Source organism: Moschus berezovskii, chromosome 14, assembly GCF_049115385.1.
Source record: "Moschus berezovskii isolate FMDL1 chromosome 14, NW_MosBer_1.0, whole genome shotgun sequence".
Classification (NCBI taxonomy): Eukaryota; Metazoa; Chordata; class Mammalia; order Artiodactyla; family Moschidae; genus Moschus; species Moschus berezovskii.
In genome coordinates this window covers 88,525,927-88,548,969 of record NC_142473.1, presented here as the reverse complement: position 1 = coordinate 88,548,969, position 23,043 = coordinate 88,525,927, and the positions used below count along the sequence as shown (strand labels likewise).

At 41.6% G+C, this 23,043-nt stretch overlaps 1 protein-coding gene across 1 annotated transcript; it reads right to left on the bottom strand.

Annotated features, from left to right (window-relative positions):
• Positions 1–93: 93 nt before the first annotated feature.
• LOC148775790 (membrane-spanning 4-domains subfamily A member 12-like) lies at positions 94–22,551 on the bottom strand. The gene is made up of 4 exons (XM_088843598.1): positions 22,420–22,551; positions 14,869–14,925; positions 6,264–6,380; positions 94–201 (listed from the first exon to the last, which is right to left on the bottom strand). Exons 1-4 carry the CDS (start codon positions 22,549–22,551, stop codon positions 94–96), a joined length of 414 nt encoding a protein of 137 aa, XP_088699724.1.
• Positions 22,552–23,043: the final 492 nt, after the last annotated feature.

The window sequence follows — 23,043 nt, the reverse complement described above, 5'->3', positions numbered from 1 at the left end:
GATCAAAACCTTAGTCCTTCCAACAGGACTCATAACAGAAGACAACATTTTCTGATTCACCAGGGGAGAAGTGAGACACGTACCACATCTTTATCATCTGTTATATTTTGCTTTGTACATCCAATTGATCAATGTCGACGTCACACACAACTCCAAAAGGGTGAATAGGAACAAATAGTTTGAAAGGATTTTACCAGCTCTCTGTTTTCAAAAAGAAAATGTCATTTTTACATATCTTTATATGTTAACTTAAAAAAATAAAAATATAATAAAATTTCAGAAAGATGAAAAAGAGAATAGAAAAACCGCTCATTATATTCTCCCACCCTCAACCACTATGGTTTTATATATATATATATAAAATTACATATAATTATATATGGTTACACATATATATGGTTACATATATATACCATACTATGGTTACTAGTTAATTAACTAGTTCCACAGCATATATTAGCTTCCATTTTGCTGAATTTTTCTTATTTCTACATAATGAAAATGACTTTATTGTAACTGGGATATATAGTATACCATGTATACCATACCCATATCAATACATGGTTACATATATACGTGTCTGGTCAAGGCTATGGTTTTTCCAGTCGTCATGTATGGATGTGAGAGTTGGACTATAAAGAAAGCTGAGCACCAAAGAATTGATGCTTTTGAACTGTGGTGTTGGAGAAGACTCTTGAGAGTCCCTTGGACTGCAAGGAGATCCAACCACTCCATCCTAAAGGAGATCAGTCCTGGGTGTTCATTGGAAGGACTGATGTTGAAGCTGAAACTCCAATACTTTGGCCACCTGATGCGAATAGCTGACTCACTAGAAAAGACTCTGACACTGGGAAAGATTGAAGGTGGGAGGAGAAGGGCATGACAAAGGATGAGATGGTTGGATGGCATCACCGACTCAATGGACATGAGTTTGGGTAGGCTCTGGGAGTTGGTGATGGACAGGGAGGCCTGGCGTGCTGCAGTCCATGGGGTTGCAGAGTCGGACACTACTGAGTGACTAAACTGAACATATATACATATATATTAATGATAACTGATAATTATTGAGGATGATTTTAAGGTGATAAATTTCACCAAATGAATAGTAAGAATCATTGTGTTTTCCTCTCCTGTTGGGTATATTATCAGTACATTTTCACTGAGGCTAATGGACTTCTGAAGAAGATGGAATTGAGACATTTGAGGTTCAGTGTTACAGAATTTATTTAATGGAGAGATGTTTAAAATCAGGCCTCTTGTTAGAAAAGGGTCATAAGGAGGAAATCACAGTGAAGGAAGAGGAGGTTTGGATTTGTGACTTAGGCTCAACACAAGGACTTATGTGTTGGGGGTAGGTGGAATAGACCCATATCCTTGCAAGATATTTGGGTTGGAAACAAGAATGTAGAATCTGTAATTCTGAAAACCAAAACCTGAAGGACCCTTGTGACAAGGCCACCATGGGTTATGGGGATCAGTTTTCAATATTGACACCATTTAATAGTATCTGAACCCATGACTTCAGATGAAGGTAAATTGGAAGTGGTCAAACAGAAGACGGCAAGAGTGAACACTGATGTTTTAGGAATCAGGGAACTAAATGGACCGGAATGGGTGGATTTAACTCAGATGACCATTATATCTACTACTGTGGGCAAGAATCCCTTAGAAGAAATGGAGTAGCCATCATGGTCAACAAGAGAGTCCGAAATGCAGTACTTGGGTGCAATCTCAAACATGACAGAATGATCTCTGTTTCTTTGCAAGGCAAACTATTCAATATCACAGTAATCCAAGCCTATGCCCCAACCAGTAAAGCTGAAGAAGCTGAAGTTGAACGGTTCTATGAAGATCTACAAGATCTTCTAGAACTATAACCAAGAAAAGACTTCACTTTCATCATAGCGGACTGGAACGCAAACTAGGAAGTCGAGAGATCCCTGGAGTAACAGGCAAGTTTGACCTTGGAGAACAAAATGAAGCGGGACAAAGGCAAGAGAGTTTTGCCAAGAGAACACACTGGTCACAGCAAACACCATCGTCCAACACACAAGAGAAGACTCTGCACAGGGACACCACCAGACGGTCAACACCGAAATCAGATGATTATATTTTTTGCAGCCAAAGATGGAGAAGCTCTATACAGTCAGCAAAAACAAGACCAGGAGCTGACTGTGGCTCAGATCATGAACTCCTTATTGCAAATTCAGACTTAAATTGAAGAAAGTAGGGAAAACCACTAGACCATTCAGGTATGACCTAAATCAAATCCCTTACGATTATTCAGTGGAAATGAGAAATAGATTTAAGGGACTAGATCTGATAGATAGAGTGCCTGAAGAACTATGCACGGAGGTTTGTGACATTGTACAGGAGACAGAGATCGAGACTATCCCCAAGAAAAAGAAATACAGTATGAAAGGCAAAATGGCTGTCTGAGGAGGCCTTACATATAGCTGTGAAAAGAAGAGAAGTGAAAGGCAAAGGGGAAAAGGAAAGATATTCCCATCTGAGTGCAGAGTTCCAGAGAACAGCAGGGAGAGAGAAGAACGCCTTCCTCAGGGATCAGTGCGAAGAAATAGAGGAAAACAACAGAATGGGAAAGACTAGAGATCTCTTCTAGAAAGACAGACATACCAAGGGAACATTTCATGCAAAGACGGGCACAATAAAGGACAGAAATGGTGTGGACCCAACAGAAGCAGAAGATATTAAGAAGAGGTGGCAAGAATACACAGAAGAACTGTACAAAAATGATCTTCATGACACAGATAACCACGATGGTGTGATCACCCAGCTAGAGCCAGACATCCTGGAATGTGAAGTCAGGTGGACCTACAAAGCTAGTGGAGGTGATGGAATTCCAGTTGAGCTATTTCAAATCCTAAAAGATGATGCTGTGAAAATGCTGCACTCAATATGCCGGCAAATTTGGAAAACTCAGCAGTGGCCACAGGACTGGAAAAGGTCATTTTCATTCCAGTCCCAAAGAAAGGCAATGCCAAAGAATGCTCAAACTACTGCACAATTGCACTCATCTCACACACTAGCTGAGCAGTGCTCAAAATTCTCAAAACTAGGTTTCTATAGTACGTGAACTGAGAACTTCCAGATGTTCAAGCAGGATTTAGAAAAGGCAGAGGACTCAGAGATCAAATTGCCAACATCTGTTGGATCATAGATACAGCAAGAGAATTCCAGAAGAACATCTACTGCTTCTTCATTGAAAGCCTTTATGCTAAAGTCTTTGACTGTGTGGATCACAACAAACTGTGGAAAATCCTTGAAGAGATGGGAATACCAGACCACCTTACCTGCCTCCTGAGAAATCTGTCGGCAGGTCAAGATGCAGCAGTTAGAACCAGACATGGAACAACAGACTGGTTCCAAATCGGGAAAGGACAATATTCAGGGTTGAATATTGTCACCCCCCTTATTTAACTTATATGCAGAGTACATCATGCGAAATGCTGGGCTGGATGAAGCACAAGCTGGAATCAAGATTGCTGGGAGAAATACTAATACCCTCAGATATGCAGATGACACCACCCTTATAGCAGAAAGTGAAGAAGAACTAAAGGGCATCTTGATGAAAGTGAAAAAGGAGAGTGAAAAAGCTGGCTTAAAACTCAACATTCAAAAAACTAAGACTCATGGCTTCTGGTCAGATCACTTCATGGCAAATAGATGGGGAAACAATGGAAATAGTGACAGATTTCATTTTCTTGGGCTCTAAAATCACTTCAGTTGGTAACTGCAGCTGTGAAATTTAAAGACACTTGCTCCTAGGAAGAAAAGCTATGACACACTAGACTGCATATGGAAAAGCAGAGACATTTCTTTATTGACAAAGGTCCGTATAATCAAAGGTATGGTTTTTCCATTAGTCATGTATGGATGTGAGAGTTGGACTATAAAGAAAGCTGAGTGCTGAAGAACTGTGGTGTTGGAGAAGACTCTTAAGAGTCCTTGGGCAGCAGGAGATCCAACCAGTCCATCCTAAAGGAGATCAGTCCTGAATGGTCATTGGAAGGACTGATGTTGAAGCTGAAGCTGTAATATTTTGGCTAGTTGATGTGAAGGGCTGACTCATTGGAAAAGTCCCTGATGGTGGGAAAGATTGAAGGCAGGAGGAGAAGGGGACGACAGAGGATGAGATGGCTGGATGGCATCACCGACTCGATGGACATGAGTTTGAGCAAGCTCCAGGAGTTGGTGATGGACAGGGAAGCCTGGCGTGCTGCAGTCCATGGAGTTGCAAAGAGTCAGACACGACTAAGGGACTGAACTGAACTGAAGCCATGGCAGTGGAAATTACAGGTATGCTGGGGGACTCCTAAGATGTTCCAGGATTGTATCAACTAGAGGTATAGAGTCAGCATTGAATTTAAGGCTCCAAATGTTCTTGAATAACTTGAGAGTATAAACAGGGATGGGACCTCAATAGGATCTCAGATTTATTGCTAATATGAACAATGGAGGTTCAAGAGATGAATTGGAAAAATGAAACAATTAAGATTGCGATTGTACTCCAATCCAGTAAAATGAACATTCTTATTATGCAAAAATAATCTGAAGCAATATCTAGACGTTTACATTTATTTACAATTTCATTTTAAGTTTTCCTTCAGGGTAAGCGTCATAAAATATTAACATACTGTACATCAATAAGACAGTTCTTTGATGTGTCATTTAATTGATTTCTCTTAAGGCTCAATTTCGTGTAGTGAAATAATTTGGAATTTAAGCCATCCTGATTAGTTCATCAGGATGGCCATCCTGACAAGTTCAGCAAGGGACCAGCCCTGTGGCCCTTAGCAAGTAGTTTAACATTTCTTAAAGTTGTTTCTTAAAGTGAATCAGACATAAGTCATTCCCTGAGGAAGTCTGCTATCCCAATTACTGTAGCCATTTTCATTATGTAGAAATAAAAATTCAGCAAAAAGCAAACTACCATAAGCTTTGGAACTAGTTAATTACTCAAGAGTTTGGGATTTTGAAGTAAGGAAAGCATGCTGAAAAAACAGGCAATATCCAATGGGCTCTATTCAGAAAAGTTGGTTTTTAGGTCTTGGTTAAAGGCTCAGTTGTTTCAACCTCTGTCAAGCCCTGGGTAGATGGGATAGAGCAGAAGAGGGAATCCACAGAGAAGGCTTCAGTTCCTACACAACTTGCTTAGGACTGACTTCCATCTCCTTTCCCCTCTTAGCTTCTCCTCTGCATAGCAACAAACCTATACAGATAAGAGCATGTGTGTCTGCCCAGCGTCCCACACGCATCGAAACAGATATACACGGATACTGAACTGCAAACCCAAACACACTTAGACAGACTCACACAGACCTGCTGACAGACAGACACAAAGCAGGCAATGCAAAAATGTCCACAGTCGTGTGCATACAGAACTGAGCACACCTGCATTCCAGACTACTTGCATCTATAGAATTTAGCTTTATTCTGTCTACAGACTATATTGACAAAATATATACAGCCCTGATACTGAACATAAATTCTTGGATATTACAAGTACATAGGATATTATTTCCTTCACTGAAGATCAAATCTTGCTATAATTACCTTGATCTTCTGAGGCCTCAGAAAGTTGGCCTCAGAGATGCAGGTAACTGAGAGGAACAGAACTACCTGTCATAAAACTATCTTGGTTACAAGGTGGGGCTGAAATTCAGTACAACGCTAAGTCACTCGAAGTATATCTATTAATGTTTATGATACATTCCACGTGGTTACTCGAGGTTTGGGGTGAACTGAGGATGGACAGGGAGGCCTGGCGTGCTGTGATTCATGGGGTCGCGGAGAGTCGGACACGACTGAGCGACTGAACTGAACTGAACTGAACTGAGGGTTAGGAATGTGGGCATCCCTGGTGGCTCAGTGGCAAATTATCCACTTGCCAGTTCAGGAGATGCAGGTTCAATCCCTGGACTGGGACGATCCCCTGGAGAAGAAAATGGCAACCCACTCAAGCATTCTTGCCTGGGAAATCCCATGGACAGAGGAGCCTGGTGGGCTACAGTTCACAGGGCACCAGAGTCCGGTGCGACTCGGTGACTGAATCGCAGCAGCAGGGTGGGGACGCAGGCCACAGTCTGAGCTGTGCGGACAGTGGGTGCACCTGCAGCAGAGGGGCCAATAACGAAAGTCGCCTCCACACCTTGCGTGGTGCTTACTGTGGTAAATCACTAACGGATTTGAAACGCAACTGTAAATTTGTGATGAAATGCTCGTAGAAACCTGGTACTTACATGTGGCCAAACAGACTTTTTAGCTAAACTAAAGACTAAGAATTCAAGACACAGTAAAAGCAGACCAATCACTGCACTGCAGGCACTCAAGATGTTCAATACCATAGAACAGGTCATCTGAAATAGATAAAAAGAATCACTAGGTCATTGGAAGTTAAGTATATTCAGGTGGAAGAGTTATATAAACTCTGATCTTTCCAGAATGGTAAGGTCATTAAAAGGACAGTCAAAACTGCAGATTTTTCAGAATATCAATAAGAATGAACTTTTGATGTGAAAGTGAAAGTCGCTCAGTCCTGTCTGACTCTTTGCGGCCCCATGGACTAGAGCCTGCCAGGCTCCTCTGTCCATGGAGTTCTCCAGGCAAGAAAACTGGAGAGGGGAGCCTTTCCCTTCTCCGGGGCATCTTCCCAACCCAGGGATCAAATCCAGGCCTCCCACATTGCAGGCGGATTCTTTACTGTCTAAGCCACCAGGGAAGCCCAAGAAAACTGGAGTGTGTTGCCTGTCCCTTCTGTAGGGGATCTTCCCAAGTCAGGAATCGAGCCAGGGGCTCCTGCATTGCAGGCAGATTTTGTAGTATTTATATATTTATTCCTTCAAGGACAAATAACTATTGAATGTCTTATCTGAACCATGCAAACTGTGCTCTTCGTGAATAAAGAGGCAGAAAAGACATGGTCCCTGAACTCCAAGAGCTTTCAGACTAATGAGGAAGACAAACAAGTGCATGTTAAATGTGAATAGAATATTAGAAAGAGGTTCACTCTGTAAGCAAATCCAGAGTGCCTCCAAGGGTCAGATTACCAGAGGGTTAATATTCCAGGAGTTTGCCATGATTCATTTTATAGTGCAAAAAAGGGGAGCTGAGAGAAATTGTTAGAGACACAGATGCTATCTAGATAGAGATTTAGGGTTTAATCTTGAAAAGTAGTGGGAAATTACATTACATTAGATAATGAGCAGGATAAACTAATGGATTCTGAAACTTATTTCACCAGATAGATCATACGTTTATCTGTGTTGCTGTCCATGGTTATACAGCAATCTCAGTTTATTCTTTTGGAAAAAAAAAATTGCTTTTAAAAAGACAATCACATTGAAATAATATATTCATTATTTCATTGTTATAATCTAGATATTCAAAATCATTGCTTAGTAAATTATAGTATAGATATATAATTCAATCTTGATTTTTAAAAATTGGGCTATACTTGCTTTACGATGTTGTATTAGTTTCTGCTGTACAACAACGTGAGTCAGTTCCATGTGCACATCCATCCGCTCGCTCGGCTCTCGCCACCTCCCATCACACCCACTAAGCCATCGCAGAGCCCCGGGCTGAGCTCCCCGGGCCGCGCAGCAGGCTCCCAGCAGCGTTTCACGCGGGGCCGCGCACGTGCGTCAGCGCTGCTCTCTTCATCCGCCCTGCTCTCCTTCCTCCACTGTTTGCAGCCTGTCCTCCAGGGGTGAGTCTATTCCTGTCCTGCAGGTACCATTTTCTTTAGATTCCGTGTATATGCTTTAATACACAACGTTTGTTCTTCTGTGACCTCTTCACTCTGGGTGAAAGACCCTAGGTTCATCCACATCACTACAAATGACCCCATTTTGCTCTTTTTACGGCTGAATAATATTCCACTGTATATATGCTCCACATCTTCTTTATCCGGTCATCTGTCAGTGGACATTTAGGTTGCTTCCATGTCTTGGCCATTGTAAATAATGCTGCAATGAACACTGAGGTACATGTGGTCTTTTTGAATTATGGTTTTCTCAAGGTATATGCCCAGTGGTGGGACTGCTGGGTCATAAGACAGTTTTTAGTTTTCTTTTTAAAGAACCCCCATACTGTTCTCCATAGTGGTTTTATCAATTCACCTTCCCAAGAGGAATTTACATTTACAAGAGGGCTCCCATTATCTTCATATCTTCTCCAGCATTTACTGTCTGCAGACTTTTTGATGATGGCCATTCTGACTGGTGTGAGCTGATATCTCATTGGAGTTGTGATTTCCATTTCTCTCAGAATGAGCAGCGTTGGTCATCTTTTCATGTGTTTGTTGGCTATCTGTATGTCTTCTTTGAATAAATGTCTGTTTAGGTCTTCCACCTATTTTTTTTGACTAGGATGTTTGTTATTTTTTGCTATTGAACTACATGAACTGCTTGTATATTTTGGAGATTAATCCTTTGTTTGCAAATATTTTCTCCCATTCTGAGCACTGTCTTTTAAGTAATGCTTATGGTTTTCTTGGCTGTGTAAAGGCTGTTAAGTTTAATTATGCCCCCTTTGTTCATTTTTGTTTTTATTTTCATTACTCCAGGAGGTGGGTCAAAAAGGATCTTGCTGGGATTTATGTCCAAGGATGTTCTGCCTATAAAGCATAGGCGGCATAAAACTCTCTAAGAGTTTTAAAGTGTCTGGTCTTACATTTAGGTCTTTAATCCATTTCAAGTTATTTTTGTGTATGGTGTTAGGTAGTGTTCTAATTTCACTTTTTACATGTAGCTGTGCAGTTTCCCCAGCACTTTGTATTGAAGAGGCTATCTTTTCTCCATTGTATATCATTGACTTCTTTGTCATAGATTAGGTGGCTGTGTGTGTGGGTTTATCACTGGGCTTTCTGTCCTGTTATATTGATCTGTATTTCTGTTTTTGTGCCAGTGCCATACTGTCTTGATTACTGTAGCTTTGTAGTATAGCCTGAAGTCAAGGAGCCTAAATTCTCCAGCTCTTTTATCTTTATCAAGATTACTTTGGCTCAGTTCAGTTCAGTTCAGTCGCTCAGTCATGTCCGACTCTCTGTGACCCCATGAATCACAGCACGCCAGGTCTCCCCGTCCATCACCAACTCCCGGAGTTTACTCAAACTCATCTCCATCGAGTTGGTGATGCCATCCAGCCATCTCACTCTCTGTCGTCCCCTTCTCCTCCCACCCCCAATCCCTCCCAGCATCAGAGTCTTTTCCAGTGAGTCAACTCTTCACATGAGGTGGCCAAAGTATTGGAATTTCAGCTTTAGCATCAGTCCTTCCAATGAACACCCAGGATTGATCTCCTCTAGAATGGACTGGTTGGATCTCCTTGCAGTACAAGGGACTCTCAAGAGTCTTCTCCAGTACCACAGTTCAAAAGCATCAATTCTTCGGCGATCAGCTTTCTTCACAGTCCAACTCTCACATCCATACATGACCATTGGAAAAACCATAGCCGTGACTAGACGGACGTTTGTTGGCAAAGTAATGTCTCTGCTCTTTAATAAGATATCTAGGTTAGTCATAACTTTCCTTCCAAGGAGTAAGTGTCTTTTAATTTCATGGTTGCAATCAGCATCTGCAGTGATTTTGGAGCCCCAAAAAATAAAGTCTGACACTGTTTCCACTGTTTCTCCATCTATTTCTCATGAAGTGATGGGACCAGATGCCATGATCTTTGTTTTCTGAATGTTGAGCTTCAAGCCAACCTTTTCACTCTCCTCTTTCACTTTCATCAAGAGGCTCTTTAGTTCTTCACTCTTTGCCATAAGGGTGGTGTCATCTGCATATCTGAGGTTATTGATATTTCTCCCGGCAATCTTGATTCCAGCTTGTGCTTCTTCCAGCCCAGCGTTTCTCATGATGTACTCTGCATATAAGTTAAATAAGCAGGGTGACAGTATACATAAATGGGTCTTATTCTTGTATCCACTGAGCCAATCTGTCTTTTGGTTGGAACATTTAATCCATTTAAGGTAATTATCAGTATGTATTTTCCTATTAGAATTTTCTTAATTGTTTTGGGTTTGTTCTTGTAGGTGTTTTCCTTCTCTCATGTTTCCCACCTAGAGAAGTTCCTTTACCATTTGTTGGAGAGCTGGTTTGGTGATGCTGAATTCTCTAAGCTTTTGCTTATCTGTAAAGCTTTTGATTTCTCCGTTGAATATGAATGAGATCCTTGCTGGGTAGAGTAATCTTGATTGTAGATTTTCCCCTCTAATCACTTTAAATATATCATGCCATCCCCTCTGGTCTGCAGAGTTTCTGCTGAAAAATCAGCTGACAACCTATGGGGAGTCCCTTGTATGGTATTTTTTGCTTTTCCTTGGCTGCTTTTAATATTTTTCATTGTATTTAACTTTTGTTTGTTTGATTAATATTTGCCTCGATGTGTTTCTCCTTAGGGTTATCCTATATGGGACTCTCCGCACTTCCAGGACTTGGGTTGACTATTTCCTTTCCCATGTTAGGGAAGTTTTTGACTATAACCACTTCAAGTGTTTTCTCAGACTATTTCTCTTTCTCTTCTCCTTCTGGGACCCCTATAATTCTAATGTTGGTGCAGTTAATGTTGTCCCAGAGGTCTCTGAGACTGTCCTCATTTCTTTTTGTTTTAACCTGCTCCACCATTACATCTCGCAGCTCACTTACCATTATTTTTACCTAAGTTATTCTGCTATTGATCCCTTCTAGTGTATTGTTCATTTCGGTTATCGCACTATACATCACTGTTTGTTTGTTCTTTCGTTCTTCCAGGTCCTTGTTAAACATTTCTTGTATCATCTCAGTCTGCGCCTCCACTGTATTTCTGAGATCTTGGATCTTCTTTACTAATATTACTCTGAATTCTTTTTCAGGTAGATTGCCTCTTTCCTCTTCATTTATTTGCTCTTGTGGGTTTCACCTTGCAGCTCCATCTGCAGCGTACCCTTTGCCCTCTCACTTTGTCTAAGTTACTCTCTGTGGCCACAGTTCCTCTTGCTTCTGTTTTCTGTTCCCTGTTGAGAAAGACTGGCCCAGGAGCTTGTGTAGTCTTCTGAGTGGGAGGGACTGGTGCCTGCAGTCTGGTGGGTGGTGCTGAGTCTTTTCCCTCTGGTAGGCAGGGCCACAACAGGTGTGTGTTTTGAGGTGTCTGTGAGCTTTGTACGGCTTTAGGCAGCCTGTCTGCTGACAGGCAGGGTTATGTGCCTGTCTTGCTGTTTGTGCGAGGTGTCTGGCCCTGGAGCCTGAAGGCCGTGGGTGGAGCCAGGTCTTGGCATCATGACGGATACTCGCTCAAGACAGGTTTGGGTGCAGTGGCCACAACCCAGGAGTGTGCGTGAAGTGCCTGTGGTGCCAGAGACCAGCAAAAAGTCGCAGCAAACTCTTATCTTGTCTAATATTATTGGTACACAATAGTCTTTGCATGTCTAAATTGTCTCCAGGAAGACGACCTCTCTCAATTTCACATTAATACGTTGGAGACTTCAGGAAACAAAGAGGAGGAGGGGTCAGAGGTCGCAACAGTCCGTCCTCCAGAGTGGTCCTGGATTCATCCTTCAGTGACAGCATCCAGAAGGAAGTCAGTGGAGAGGCCTGGGGATCTGTATGAAAAGTCAGAAGCTCTCACCTAAAGGCAAGCAACTCAGAAGTGCCATCGTCCTGCAAGTGCGCAGGCGTCTTCGAGCCCTCCTTTCTTTGATGCAGAGTCATGTTAACGCCGCCCCCCCCCCCACACACTATGGTGAGCGTCCCCCTGAACGTCAGCGAAGAGACTGGAAAAGGAAGAGATGCAGGTAGAAGAGGTGGTGGTGGAAGCTACTCTCCTTTATTCCTGAGGGACAGTCTGCCTGGATGAAGGTCTTCTGACATTTCCCCCACTCCCCCAAACACTGACAATGCCATCCTACTGCCTCAGCTTTCTATGAGTTCTGATAAAGCCAGCGATAATATTATTGAGGATCTCTTGTACACTGTAAATCACTTTTTCATTTGCTGCTTTTGAGATTTTTCTCTTTATTCTTGAGTTTCATCAGTTCAATTTGGTAAGACTATATGTGGATTTTTTCAAGCTTATTCTACTTGGAGTCTATTGATCATGTTTAACATTTATTGTTTTTTCATCAAGTTGGAAAATTTTCTGCCAGTATTTCTTCAAATATGCGTTCTGTCCCTCTTACTTTCTCTTCTCTTTGGGGGAATCTGTATTATACACATACATTCATACGCCTGATAGTGAACTTCCCAGGCGTCTCAGTGCTAAAGAATTCACTTGCCAGTGCAGGAGATGCAGGTTTGATTCTTGGGTCGGGAAGATCCCTTGGAGTAGGAAATGGCAACCCACCTCAGTATTCTTGCCAGGAGAATTCTATGGACAGAGGAGCTGGTGGGTACAGTCCATGAGGTCACAAGGAGCTGGACATGGCAGAGCAACTGAGCACACACGTGGCTGATGGTGTCTGATGGTTTCCTGAGTCTGCGTTCGTTTTTCTTCATTTTTCCGTCTTTATGCCCTTCTTATTAAATAATGTCTACTGACCTATCTTCAAGTTTTCTGAATCCTTATTCTGGCAGCTCTAGTCTGTTGGTTATTTCCTTTAGTGAATTCTTCGTTTATTTAGTGCTTGCCCTTTTTAATCACAGAGTATCTGTTTTTTCTTTTTTAACAGTTTCTGTCTCATTATTGGTATCTATTTGGTGAGACATCACTTTTATCCTTTCTTTTACTTCTTTAAGCATCATTTTCTTTAGTTCTTTGAAGATGCTTTTAACAGATGATTTAATATCATTGACTATAAGGTCCAAAGTCTGTGCCTCATTAGGGACATTGTGTGTTGGTTGTTTTTTCCCCTCGAATATGTGAAATATATTTCAGAGTCTTTGCATGCTTTCTACTTTAAACGGACATTTAACATCACGTATTGTAACAAATTTGGCATTATATTCTTCCTTTCCCATCCAGAACTCATTATTTTTGCTCTATTTTTGGTTGTTGTTTTCTTGTTCTTGCTTGTTTGTTTAGTGACTTTCCAAAATTCATTTCCTAAAGTTTTGATTTGGGGTCTCTGAATTCTCTTATTTTTTGAAGAAGTTCCTTTTAAAAATCCTTATATGTATATGGATAATTGATTCACTTTACTGTATACCTGAAATTAACACAATATTGTAAATCAACTATACTGCAAAACAAGACAAAATGAACTGGCTTCCTAGGGGTTACCTCTGGGTCAGTATAATTTAATGCCTTTACCAAGGGGAACCTGTGTGAAAACACTTTAAAATTTCAGTAAGTTTAGAACACAGTTTTAGCTTCCACTTTTTGCTTGTCCAGGGTTTCAGAGCCAGCCAGAATGGGTATTTCTCCTTTCCTAAGTCTTTCCTCTTAGACATGCAGTCTTCCACATGTATATAGTATTTTTGATCTCTAAGAATACGCTGAGGCTTCTCAAAGCTCCCTGTGGTTTTCTAGTTATCAAAGATTTTCTTTTAAATTTCTGACCAAGCTTTGGTTCGTTACAACTGAACTCACAGCTTTATGCACTGTAGTCAGTGCAGTGATATTATTTCAGTCCTTTCCTTGTGATAGGACTTTGTTTTCACTTTGTATCTACACAAATAGCCACAGCAGCCTGGGGACAGAGATCTTTCAGATTGCCGTAAGTTAAGAAAATGTCAACTGTGCCCAGAGAGTGATGATTTTAAGAGAGCATCGGACGATGTCAGTCCTCTCAGCTGGCTGCAAGACTAGGCTTTTCCTGGCTACTGTGCCAATGAGCCGGGGATTGAGGTGGAAGTGGGAATACCTCCAGGTTAAAACATCACAGATCTCTGTTTCTTGACACTCAATAGTGTCACCTGGATAGACGATTTTCAGTTTTTACTTCGAGTTTGGTTAATGTCCACCCCAGGTGGCGCTAGCAGTAAAGAACCCGCCAGCCAATGCAGGAGATATAAGAGACGCGGGTTTGATCCCTGAATTGGGAAGAGTCCCTGGAGGAGGGCATGGCAACCCACTCCAGGATTCTGCCTGGAGAATCCCATGGACAGAGGAGCTAGGTAGGCTCAGTGCATAGGGTCACAAAGAGTCGACATGACTGAAGTGACTTTGTAGGCACATGCGTGCACTTTGAAACTATTAATCTTGGGTCTTTTTCTCTTCTTTTTGCTGACATTTTCCTTGTTTTGGGGAGACTCAGGGACCTTAACTTGGAGGTATGTGGTTCCAGGTGGGAGGGTGAAAGCTGAGCCGTGGTTCAGACCACAGCCCATGACTGGGGGTGGGCAGAATGGAAGAATGACAGCATAGAGCTGCTCGTGCTACCATCCCAGAAGGCAACCTGCCAGCACTAATATTTATAGTTACTCCAGTTTCTTATCTTTCCATTTTACCACCCATCGACATAAAACTAAACACTATGGGAAATCAACATATTCCAGACTCTTTACAATGTCGCAGACATTTCCCATCATACAATCAAACGTTCCTAGAAACGTGAAAAAGAAGCGAGGAACAGGTTACAACAGACACTGGATCATTTCAAGAAATCCAAATCCAGGTGTGATAAGCAACATTTTAACTTACACTAAATGATTTATCATAATAGAAATTTAATTCCATGATTAACTTCATACATCTTGAATTATTTTTATGGCTAATGAAATGTAACAACGATTTTAGTAATTGGAGTATATCCTTTTCCTTTTGATAAAGATTCAGTAGAAAATTAAAGTTCTTATATCTTAACAATCTATCCTCCAAAAATTTGGGTAGGTTTCTAGTGATTCAGAGACAATGCTACTTCCTTTTGGACTCTCGTTTTGTCAGGTAAAACTCATCTTTAGAGTTGCTACAAGCATTCTGACTTACCAAAGACCTTGAACGCTTCCTCTCAAACGATACTGTAAAGATTCCTGACAGCAAAAACTGGAAACAAAAATCATATTTATTAATACCCTGTCATTACATGTCCATGTAATAAACTTTAAAAGCAAGAGAATTATGGAATGCCATAACAAGTATCATATTCACTATTTTGTGGGACTATTGAGAAAATCATAGACCCCTTGAGGTGACTTTATGTGGCAAAAAGACTGTCAACTTTTACTTAGATTTTTTTTTTTAATCACAGTTTATTGAGTCCATGAGGTGAATTACAAGAAAATGCATCTAGTTGATGAACTTACTACTAAACAATGCTATACCTTAGTGATATCACATGCAAATACTTTAAATATAATGCTGAAATATTTTATTAATAGAAAACATCACATTTAGAAAGTATTTGATTCATTATATATATTTAAATGTAAGAACGACATAATGTCTTCAATGAGTAGCTTGTTCTGTGACCTTCCATCAATCCTAACACTTGTTAGAAAGATGGCAGTTACGGTGCATCAGAAATTTATTTTTTCCACTGGAGCAACTTTAATGTATGCATGGAAACTGTGGACAGCATTTAAAGAGTGACTATTCAGTTAGTAGTGAAGGAAAAGGAATATTCTCCCCCCAGAATGGCACCACTAACGTGCCAGTGCACGCATGTGTACTCGGTCGGGTCTGACCACGGACTCTAGGCTGCCTGGCTCCTCTGTCCACGGGACCCTCCAGCAAGAGTAGTGGAGGGGGTTGCCAGCTCCTACTCCACGGGATCTTCCTGCCGCAGGGATCAAATCCACATCCCCCGTGTCTCCTGCACTGGCAGCTGGATTCTTTACCAGTGAGTCACCTGGGAGGCCCAACATGTCAGTACTAAAGAGCATTTTGGGGTCAGAAGGATATGAGTTTGAATTCTTTGAACTGTGCTTTCTATGACACTCAAGAGAAATTACATGGCTTGTCATTAAGTTTTTCCTTTTTCATTGGTAAAGTGAGAATAATATTTTCTAACTTGTGTTACTAAGTGGCATTGTAGCAGTTATATATGAAGTAATTTGCTGAATTATTTGTAGTCAACTTGGTCCTACAGTTTTCACCTATGACTCAGAACTACATTTTCCAGAATTAACTTCTGTTATTTTCAGTTACAATAGTGTAAGAGAAAATCTCAAGCAATATTTGGAAGGTAGAAGGGAAGCAGAAACTGTAACTCTCAGAAGATCATAGTGATCAGACGTGGCAGCCATGGCCTCTTTTTTCTCCCCCTCCTCTATTATATTTTCACATTATCTTCCAGAGAAAGCAATTTCTAGATGGATTCATGATCTTCCCTTTGCAGCCCCATTCTGGCTCAAGCTTTAAGTACAGACAACCTGCCTGCAATGCAAGAGACCCTGGCTCGATTCCTGGGTGGGGAAGAGCCGCTGGAGAAGGTATAGGCTGCCCACTCCAGTATTCCGGCCTGGAGAATTCCACGGACTATACAGTCCACGGGGTTGCAGAGTCGGACACGACTGAGCGGCTTTCACTTTCAACTTGTCCATTCATGCTGGCACCTTGTGAAAGTGGGTGTGAGTCGCTCAGTTGTGTCTGACTCTGTGACCCCGTGGACTGTCGCCCGCCAGGCTCCTCTGTGCACGGAATTCTCCAGGCAGGAATACTGGAGTGGCTTGCCATTTCCTTCTCCAGGGGATCTTCTCAACCAGGGATCAAACCCAGGTATTCTGCATTGCAGGAAGATTCTTTACTGTCTGAGCCACCAAAGGAGCTGGTGCCTTAGGCAGGAGCAATTAGTGATCTTTTTTTATGATCCTCTAACCTTTCTTTCCACATCTCATCTGCAGGAACTCCCACATTTACAAAGGCTCCAATTCTTATTCCAGTTTCTATGAGTGAGTGAGTGAGTAAAGTCGCTCAGTTGTGTCCAACTCTTTGCGACCCCGTGGACTGTAGCCCACCAGGCTCCTCTGTCCATGGGATTCTCCAGGCAAGAATACTGGAGTGGGCTGCCATTTCCTTCTCCAGGGGATCTTCTCAACCCAGGGATCGGACCCAGGTCTCCCGCATTGCAGGCAGATGCTTTAACCTCTGAGCCACCAGAGAAGCCCAGTTTCTATATTCCCATAAATATTATGGTAGCCCGTTTTTCTTTACAAAACCCTGCACTGAAATAAACCCCCACATTTGGACAAATGGTAGACAGTATTAATTTTTATTTCCCTCTATTAGGACATTTCTACATCCACATACCTTCCTCAGGATTCTTTCTAGTATTTTGAAATGGGTGCTACCTTTGTCTTCCAGCTACTCATCTTAGCCATTTTACACAGAGAAAGAGAACACTCTGTTCTCAGCATCCTGGGCTTCCTCCATTTGGGGTGCTCATTCCAAAGTGTCTCTCAGAAAATCAAAACATACAACAAAGTCATCAAAAAGGAAAACAACCACTAGAGCAGTGTTTTCTTTTTTAATCTCCGGCAAAACCAAACTCATAAAGGAAATCATTGTAGCTATTTATCACATGTTGCCGAGGCTTCTTCTGAAGGACGGAAGCATGCATGCTCATTCTCTCCTATAGCTCTGTTTCTGATCAGTGAGAAATTAAGACATCTAAAGGGTATATGAGCAATAGTGAATGCCAGGTGATCTATAGGTTGATTCCCAGTTTAGTGGGGCTGTGAAGGAGAGCTTATGGCATGGAGACCAGTTAATGGGATGCAGTACGGCAACAGGAAAATCTTGACTTTATGGGACGTAATTGATTTATGGCATTTCTGTTCCTTCTGTTAGTACATTTGTCAGGTAAGGACTAGTGATATATAGGAGAATAGTTGGGGGACACCTTAAATAGATGGGCCTAAGAAGCTCTCTTGAAAGAGAAACATCAAAGCTGAGAAAAGAGTAACCTGAAGTCTTGAAGACTAGAGGAGTTTTCCAGGGAGAGGAAATAAAAACACTTACAGAGGAGAAATCTTTACTAGTTTAAGGAATAGAACAAAGACCAGTATGTCTGGAACATAAAGAGGATCATCACTCCTATAAGACTGCTCTAGGATCAACTGTTATCTTGCAGAAAGTATGCTGTTTATTTTCTTTCCAATACTAACATTTAGGGATTTAAAAATAATTGCTTTCTTGTCAACTTTTGTCTCCTCAACTGACAGTGAGATCTATGACAGTGTTGTTGTTGGTTTTCTGCCAAGTCGTGACCAACTCTTTGCGACCACATGAAATACAGCACACCAGGCTCCTCTGTCTTTCACTGCCTCCCAGAGTTCGCTCAAACTCACGTCCACTGAGTCGGTGATGCCATCCAGCCGTCTCATCCTCTGCCGTCCCCTTCTCCTCCCGCCCCCAATCTCTCCCATATTCAGGGTCTTTTCCAATGAGTCAGCTCTTCGCATCCGGTAGCCAAAGTACTGGAGCTTCAGCTTCAGCATCAGTCTTTCCAGTGAATATTCAGGGTTGATTTCCTTTAGGATGGACTGGTTTAATCTCCTTGCAGTCCAAGGGACTCTCAAGAGTCTTCTCCAGCAGCACAGTTCAAAAGCATCAGTTCTTGGGCATTCTGCCTTCTCTACGGTCCAGCTTTCACATCCATACATGACCACTGGAAAAACCATAGCTTTGAGTATATGGACCTTTGTCAGCAAAGTGATGTCTCTGCTTTTTAGTATGCTGTCTAGATTTGTCATAGCTTTCTTTTCAAGGAGTAAGCGTCTTTTAATTTCATGGCTGCAGTCATCGTCCACAGTGATTTTGGAGCCCAAGAAAATAAAATCTGCCACTATTTCCACTGTTTCCCCATCTATTTGCCATGAAGTGATGGGACCAGATGCCATGATCTTAGTATTTTAAGTGTTGAGTTTCAAGCCAGCTTTTTCACTCTCCTCTTTCGTCATTCTCAAGAGGCTTTTTAGCTCCTCTTCACTTTCTGCCATTAGGGTGGTGTCCTTGACAGCTCCGTTGGTAAAGAATCCGCCTGCGATGCAGGAGATCCGCTGGAGAAGGGATAGGCTACCCACTCCAGTACTCTTGGGCTTCCCTTATGGCTCAGCTGGTAAAGAATCCTCCTGCAATGCGGGAGATCTGGGTTCAATCCCTGGGTTGGGAAGATCTCCTGGAGAAGGGAAAGGCTACCCACTCCAGTATTCTGGCCTGGAGAATTCCATGGGCTGTATATATAGTCCATGGGGTTTCAAAGAGTTGGTCACAACTGAGCAACTTCCACTTTTCATCTATGAAAGGAGAGGTACTTCTTATCTTACTTCAACTTAGGTGTGCGTCTTGTCCATTGCTTCATTCAAGTCCCTAGAACAGTTCTTACAAATCGTGGTTGTCCAGTATGTTTCTTTACTGAATGAATGAAAATATAATTTAAACAATGTAATTCATTTTAAAAATGAAGTCAAACAATCAAGTGAAAAGCACTTTCAATAGATTCCATGTCTTCTGATTCCCTCTACAGAGTTCATCTTCAACGATAGAGACCATGAAACACAGCATCCTGTGAAGTGCCAATCACGGTCCCTCCAGGCTTCTTTGGTGTGCGTGTAACTTACAAACTGTTTCCACAATGTATGGTGAGTGACACAAGGACAGCACGACGATCCCGAAGAACAACGCGAGGACCTGTACTGACATTAAAACCTATTTAAAGACACGTAGTGAAGACACTGCGGTATCATCACAATTACAGAAAAATAGGCTCAGAAATGGATTCAACCCTATGTGGACATTTGATTTACAGAAGCAAAAGAATCTTCTTCCCAATTAATGACATTTTTGAAAATTCATATTCTATAAAAACAAAATTTGATCCCTAACGTATATCATGAAGAAAAATAAATTCAAGGTACACTGGAAATCCAAATGTAAAAAGGTAAAACAGTTTAGATTCTAGTACATAACATAAAAATAACTTCCAAATCTAAAAGCAGAAAAAATTATTAAATTAGGTATAAAAAGTACTACCTATAGAGGGAAAATTATCATAGTGGGTAACACTGAAATTAATAAATTATTTAATTGAAAGACATCCTTAAGCCACAGAGCAGAAATGGCGATTAGCATACATAAACTGATAAAGGGTTTGTGTCCAGAATATATAAAGAATTACAGCAAATAAGTATAAGACAGAGAGAAAACCCAATTAAAAAATGTGAAGAAACTTGTATAGGTACTTTTAATAGAGGATGTCAAAATAGACAATAAATAAAAACCTTCTCTGCCTCATTAGTTAGCAATGCAAGCTAAAACCACACCTTTAAAAGCACTAACCAGAATGGACAAAATCAGGAAAGCTGACCACGCAAAGCGCTGCTGAGGTGCGCGTGCTTGTGTGCATGGGAGCTCAGTGTGTCCACTCCGTGCGACCCTATGGACTGCAGCCTGCCAGGTGCCTCTGTCCATGGAAGTTTCCCGGCAAGGATACTGGAGTGGGTTGCCGTTTCCTCCTTCAGGGGATCTTCCTGACCCAGGGATCAAACCCATATCTCCTGCGTCTCCTGCGCTGCAGGTGGATTCTTTACCACAGAGGGAAGCCCTGAGACTCTACGAGGAAGCCCGTGGAGCATACAGAATGACAGTAATTTACTGCCTGCTAAAAAGGACGTAGGCTATGGTTTTTCCAGTGGTCAGGTATGGATGTGAGAGTTGGACTGTGAAGAAAGCTGATCGCCGAAGAATTGATGCTTTTGACCTGTGGTGTTGGAGAAGACTCTTGAGAGTCCCTTGGACTGCAAGGAGATCCAACCAGTCCATTCTAAAGGAGATCAGTCCTGGGTGTTCACTGGAAGGACTGATGCTAAAGCTGAAACTCCAGTACTTTGGCCACCTCATGCGAAGAGCTGACTCACTGGAAAAGACTCTGATGCTGGGAGGGATTGGGGGCGGGAGGAGAAGGGGATGACAGAGAATGAGATGGCTGGATGGCATCACCGACTTGATGGACGTGAGTTTGAGTGAACTCTGGGAGTTGGTGATGGACAGGGAGGCCTGGCGTGCTGTGATTCATGGGGTTGCAAAGAGTCGGACACGACTGAGCAACTGAACTGAACTGAAAAAGGATGTAAATTGGTAAAACTACCTGGGAAAAGTTTAGCATTAAATACTAAAGTTGAGTATGTCTGTAAACCTAAGACGTTGCAATTTTGCTTTTGTATATATACTTAAAAGTGACACCTGCACATGTGCAGCTAAAGGCATGTACAAGAAAGTTACTAACAGCCCACACTGGAAGTTCTGTAACACTTCAAACTGGAAGCGACCTAAATGTCCACTCATTAGACTATATAAACTACAGCAGATGAATACAATGAAATGTTGATCAGCAATAATAATGAGTGAACTACAGCTATGTCACAGCTACGTTAATAACAAGGATGGATCTCACAATCCTAAGTTAAGCAAAGCAGCCAAATACAAAATAATACATGCTGTCTGATTCTACTTACATAAAGTTTAAAAGCACATAAGAGTAGGGTATGCTATCAGAAGTCAGGTTACTGGTTAAGATAGGAGGGAGAGGTTATTGATCGGAAGGGACACGAGAGGAATTTCTGAAGTGCTGGAATATTTTTATCTGACCTGGGTGTGAAAGTGAGCAAAGCTATAGAACTAAAAAGAAAGAAAGAAGCTGGGTAGGGTAAGACAAAATGGAATTTCCGGTACCAAAGGGAAATTATTCTTTTAAACCGAATGCTTCAGGTAGGCCTCACTGAAAAAGTTATTGTTGATAATTGATTATTATAGTGGCCAAAAAGTTCATTTGGGTTTTTCCATAAGACCTGATGAACGTTTTGTCTCACCCTACCCAGCATTTTCTTTCTTTCCTTCTATAGCTTCATTACCTTCTAACATTCGACTCCTGGCTAGAATAGAGCTCTAAAGGGCTGGGATCTTTGCTTTGTTTACTGATGTATTTCATACACCGAGAACAGACACGTGGTACATAGTATTAGTATGTATTGCTTGAATGACCAAATTTCAAGTGTATTATCACTCAGCATTTTGTGGGGATAATAGCATATCACTCACCCTACTATCAGACATAATAAAATTTACTTTATAAACTTCCGTCCAATTCTACCAAAGGCTTCTTGGACAGTAAAACAGAAGATTTCATGTTTATTTCCCTGTACAAATTCTATATATTCCACTATTTCCATGGCAATAATGTTCTCTCATCTTGTTTGCCCCACTGGAAAAAATAAATGCCCTGTGAGCGGTGGAGCGGTTACTACCGTTTCCTGTTTTCCCAAAATGTCCCCTGTGCATCTCACCACTATCTCTCCCCATACAAGAGCATGGAAAAAGCGGACCTTTAACAAAACAGACTCTCATTATGCAAGAAGTTCACTGGTATGATCTAAGGGTTTTTTCCACATTGACATATGCCTTTCAACTAGATATAAGAATAAATTCTTTGAAAACAGTGATTGTGCATTTTTAGCGTAGCTGGTATGCCGCACAGCTCAGAAACAATCATCAAATTAATACATTAATAAAGAACAATGAAGGAGTAGATTATTTACTCACAAAAGTTGCTGCCCAGAACGGGAATCCTGTCAGTACCGTAACAGGAATATATCCTTTTTGAAACGCTAGAATCTGTGTGGCTAACAAATATGTCCAGAGCAGTCCCAGGGAGTGAACAAACAGACCAGTCATTATTTGCAAGGCCTGAGAGAAAAGAACACCATTAATTACTTACTTCTATTCCAGTCCAACCTTTGAAAGGAACACACATCACGAAAACACCAAGGTGGAGAAGGAAAGCGACAACCTAACATAATTTTAGGATTTTCAACGTTTAACTCAGATGAAGAGGGTTTGTTAATATTTCAGAACAGTTTCCAGATACAGTGACTATATACATGTCCAATAAAACTGTACTAAGAGCTTGTTTATCTGCTGCATTTGAGAGGCTGTAGGGCACAAGCCTTGGGGCCCTGAGTGCACTGATCTCAAAGCTCCTCAGTCCCTGAGCATGGTCAGCGATCCTCACACGCAGAGGTGGCTCGTCGGTTTTACAGGCCACTAGACCTGGCATTGCTGACCTTACCTGCCTTTCGCTCATGGTCCCAAAACTGGGACTTGGACTTTGACTCCTTCTGTTTTGCCCACCCGTCATGCTGGCTTGTGACGGTGGTTTATATCAGA

What these genes read in the sequence shown, in the direction of transcription:
- LOC148775790 (XM_088843598.1), bottom strand. Translation starts at nt 22,551, where the DNA reads ATGACTGGTCTGTTTGTTCACTCCCTGGGACTGCTCTGGACATATTTG. An exon ending in GGAAGCGTTCAAGGTCTTTG is followed by an intron (nt 6,381 to 14,868) that starts GTAAGTCAGAAT and finishes TATCTATTTCAG; the next exon opens with ATGACCTGTTCTATGGTATT. An exon ending in AAAAGTCTGTTTGGCCACAT is followed by an intron (nt 202 to 6,263) that starts GTAAGTACCAGG and finishes TTTTGAAAACAG; the next exon opens with AGAGCTGGTAAAATCCTTTC.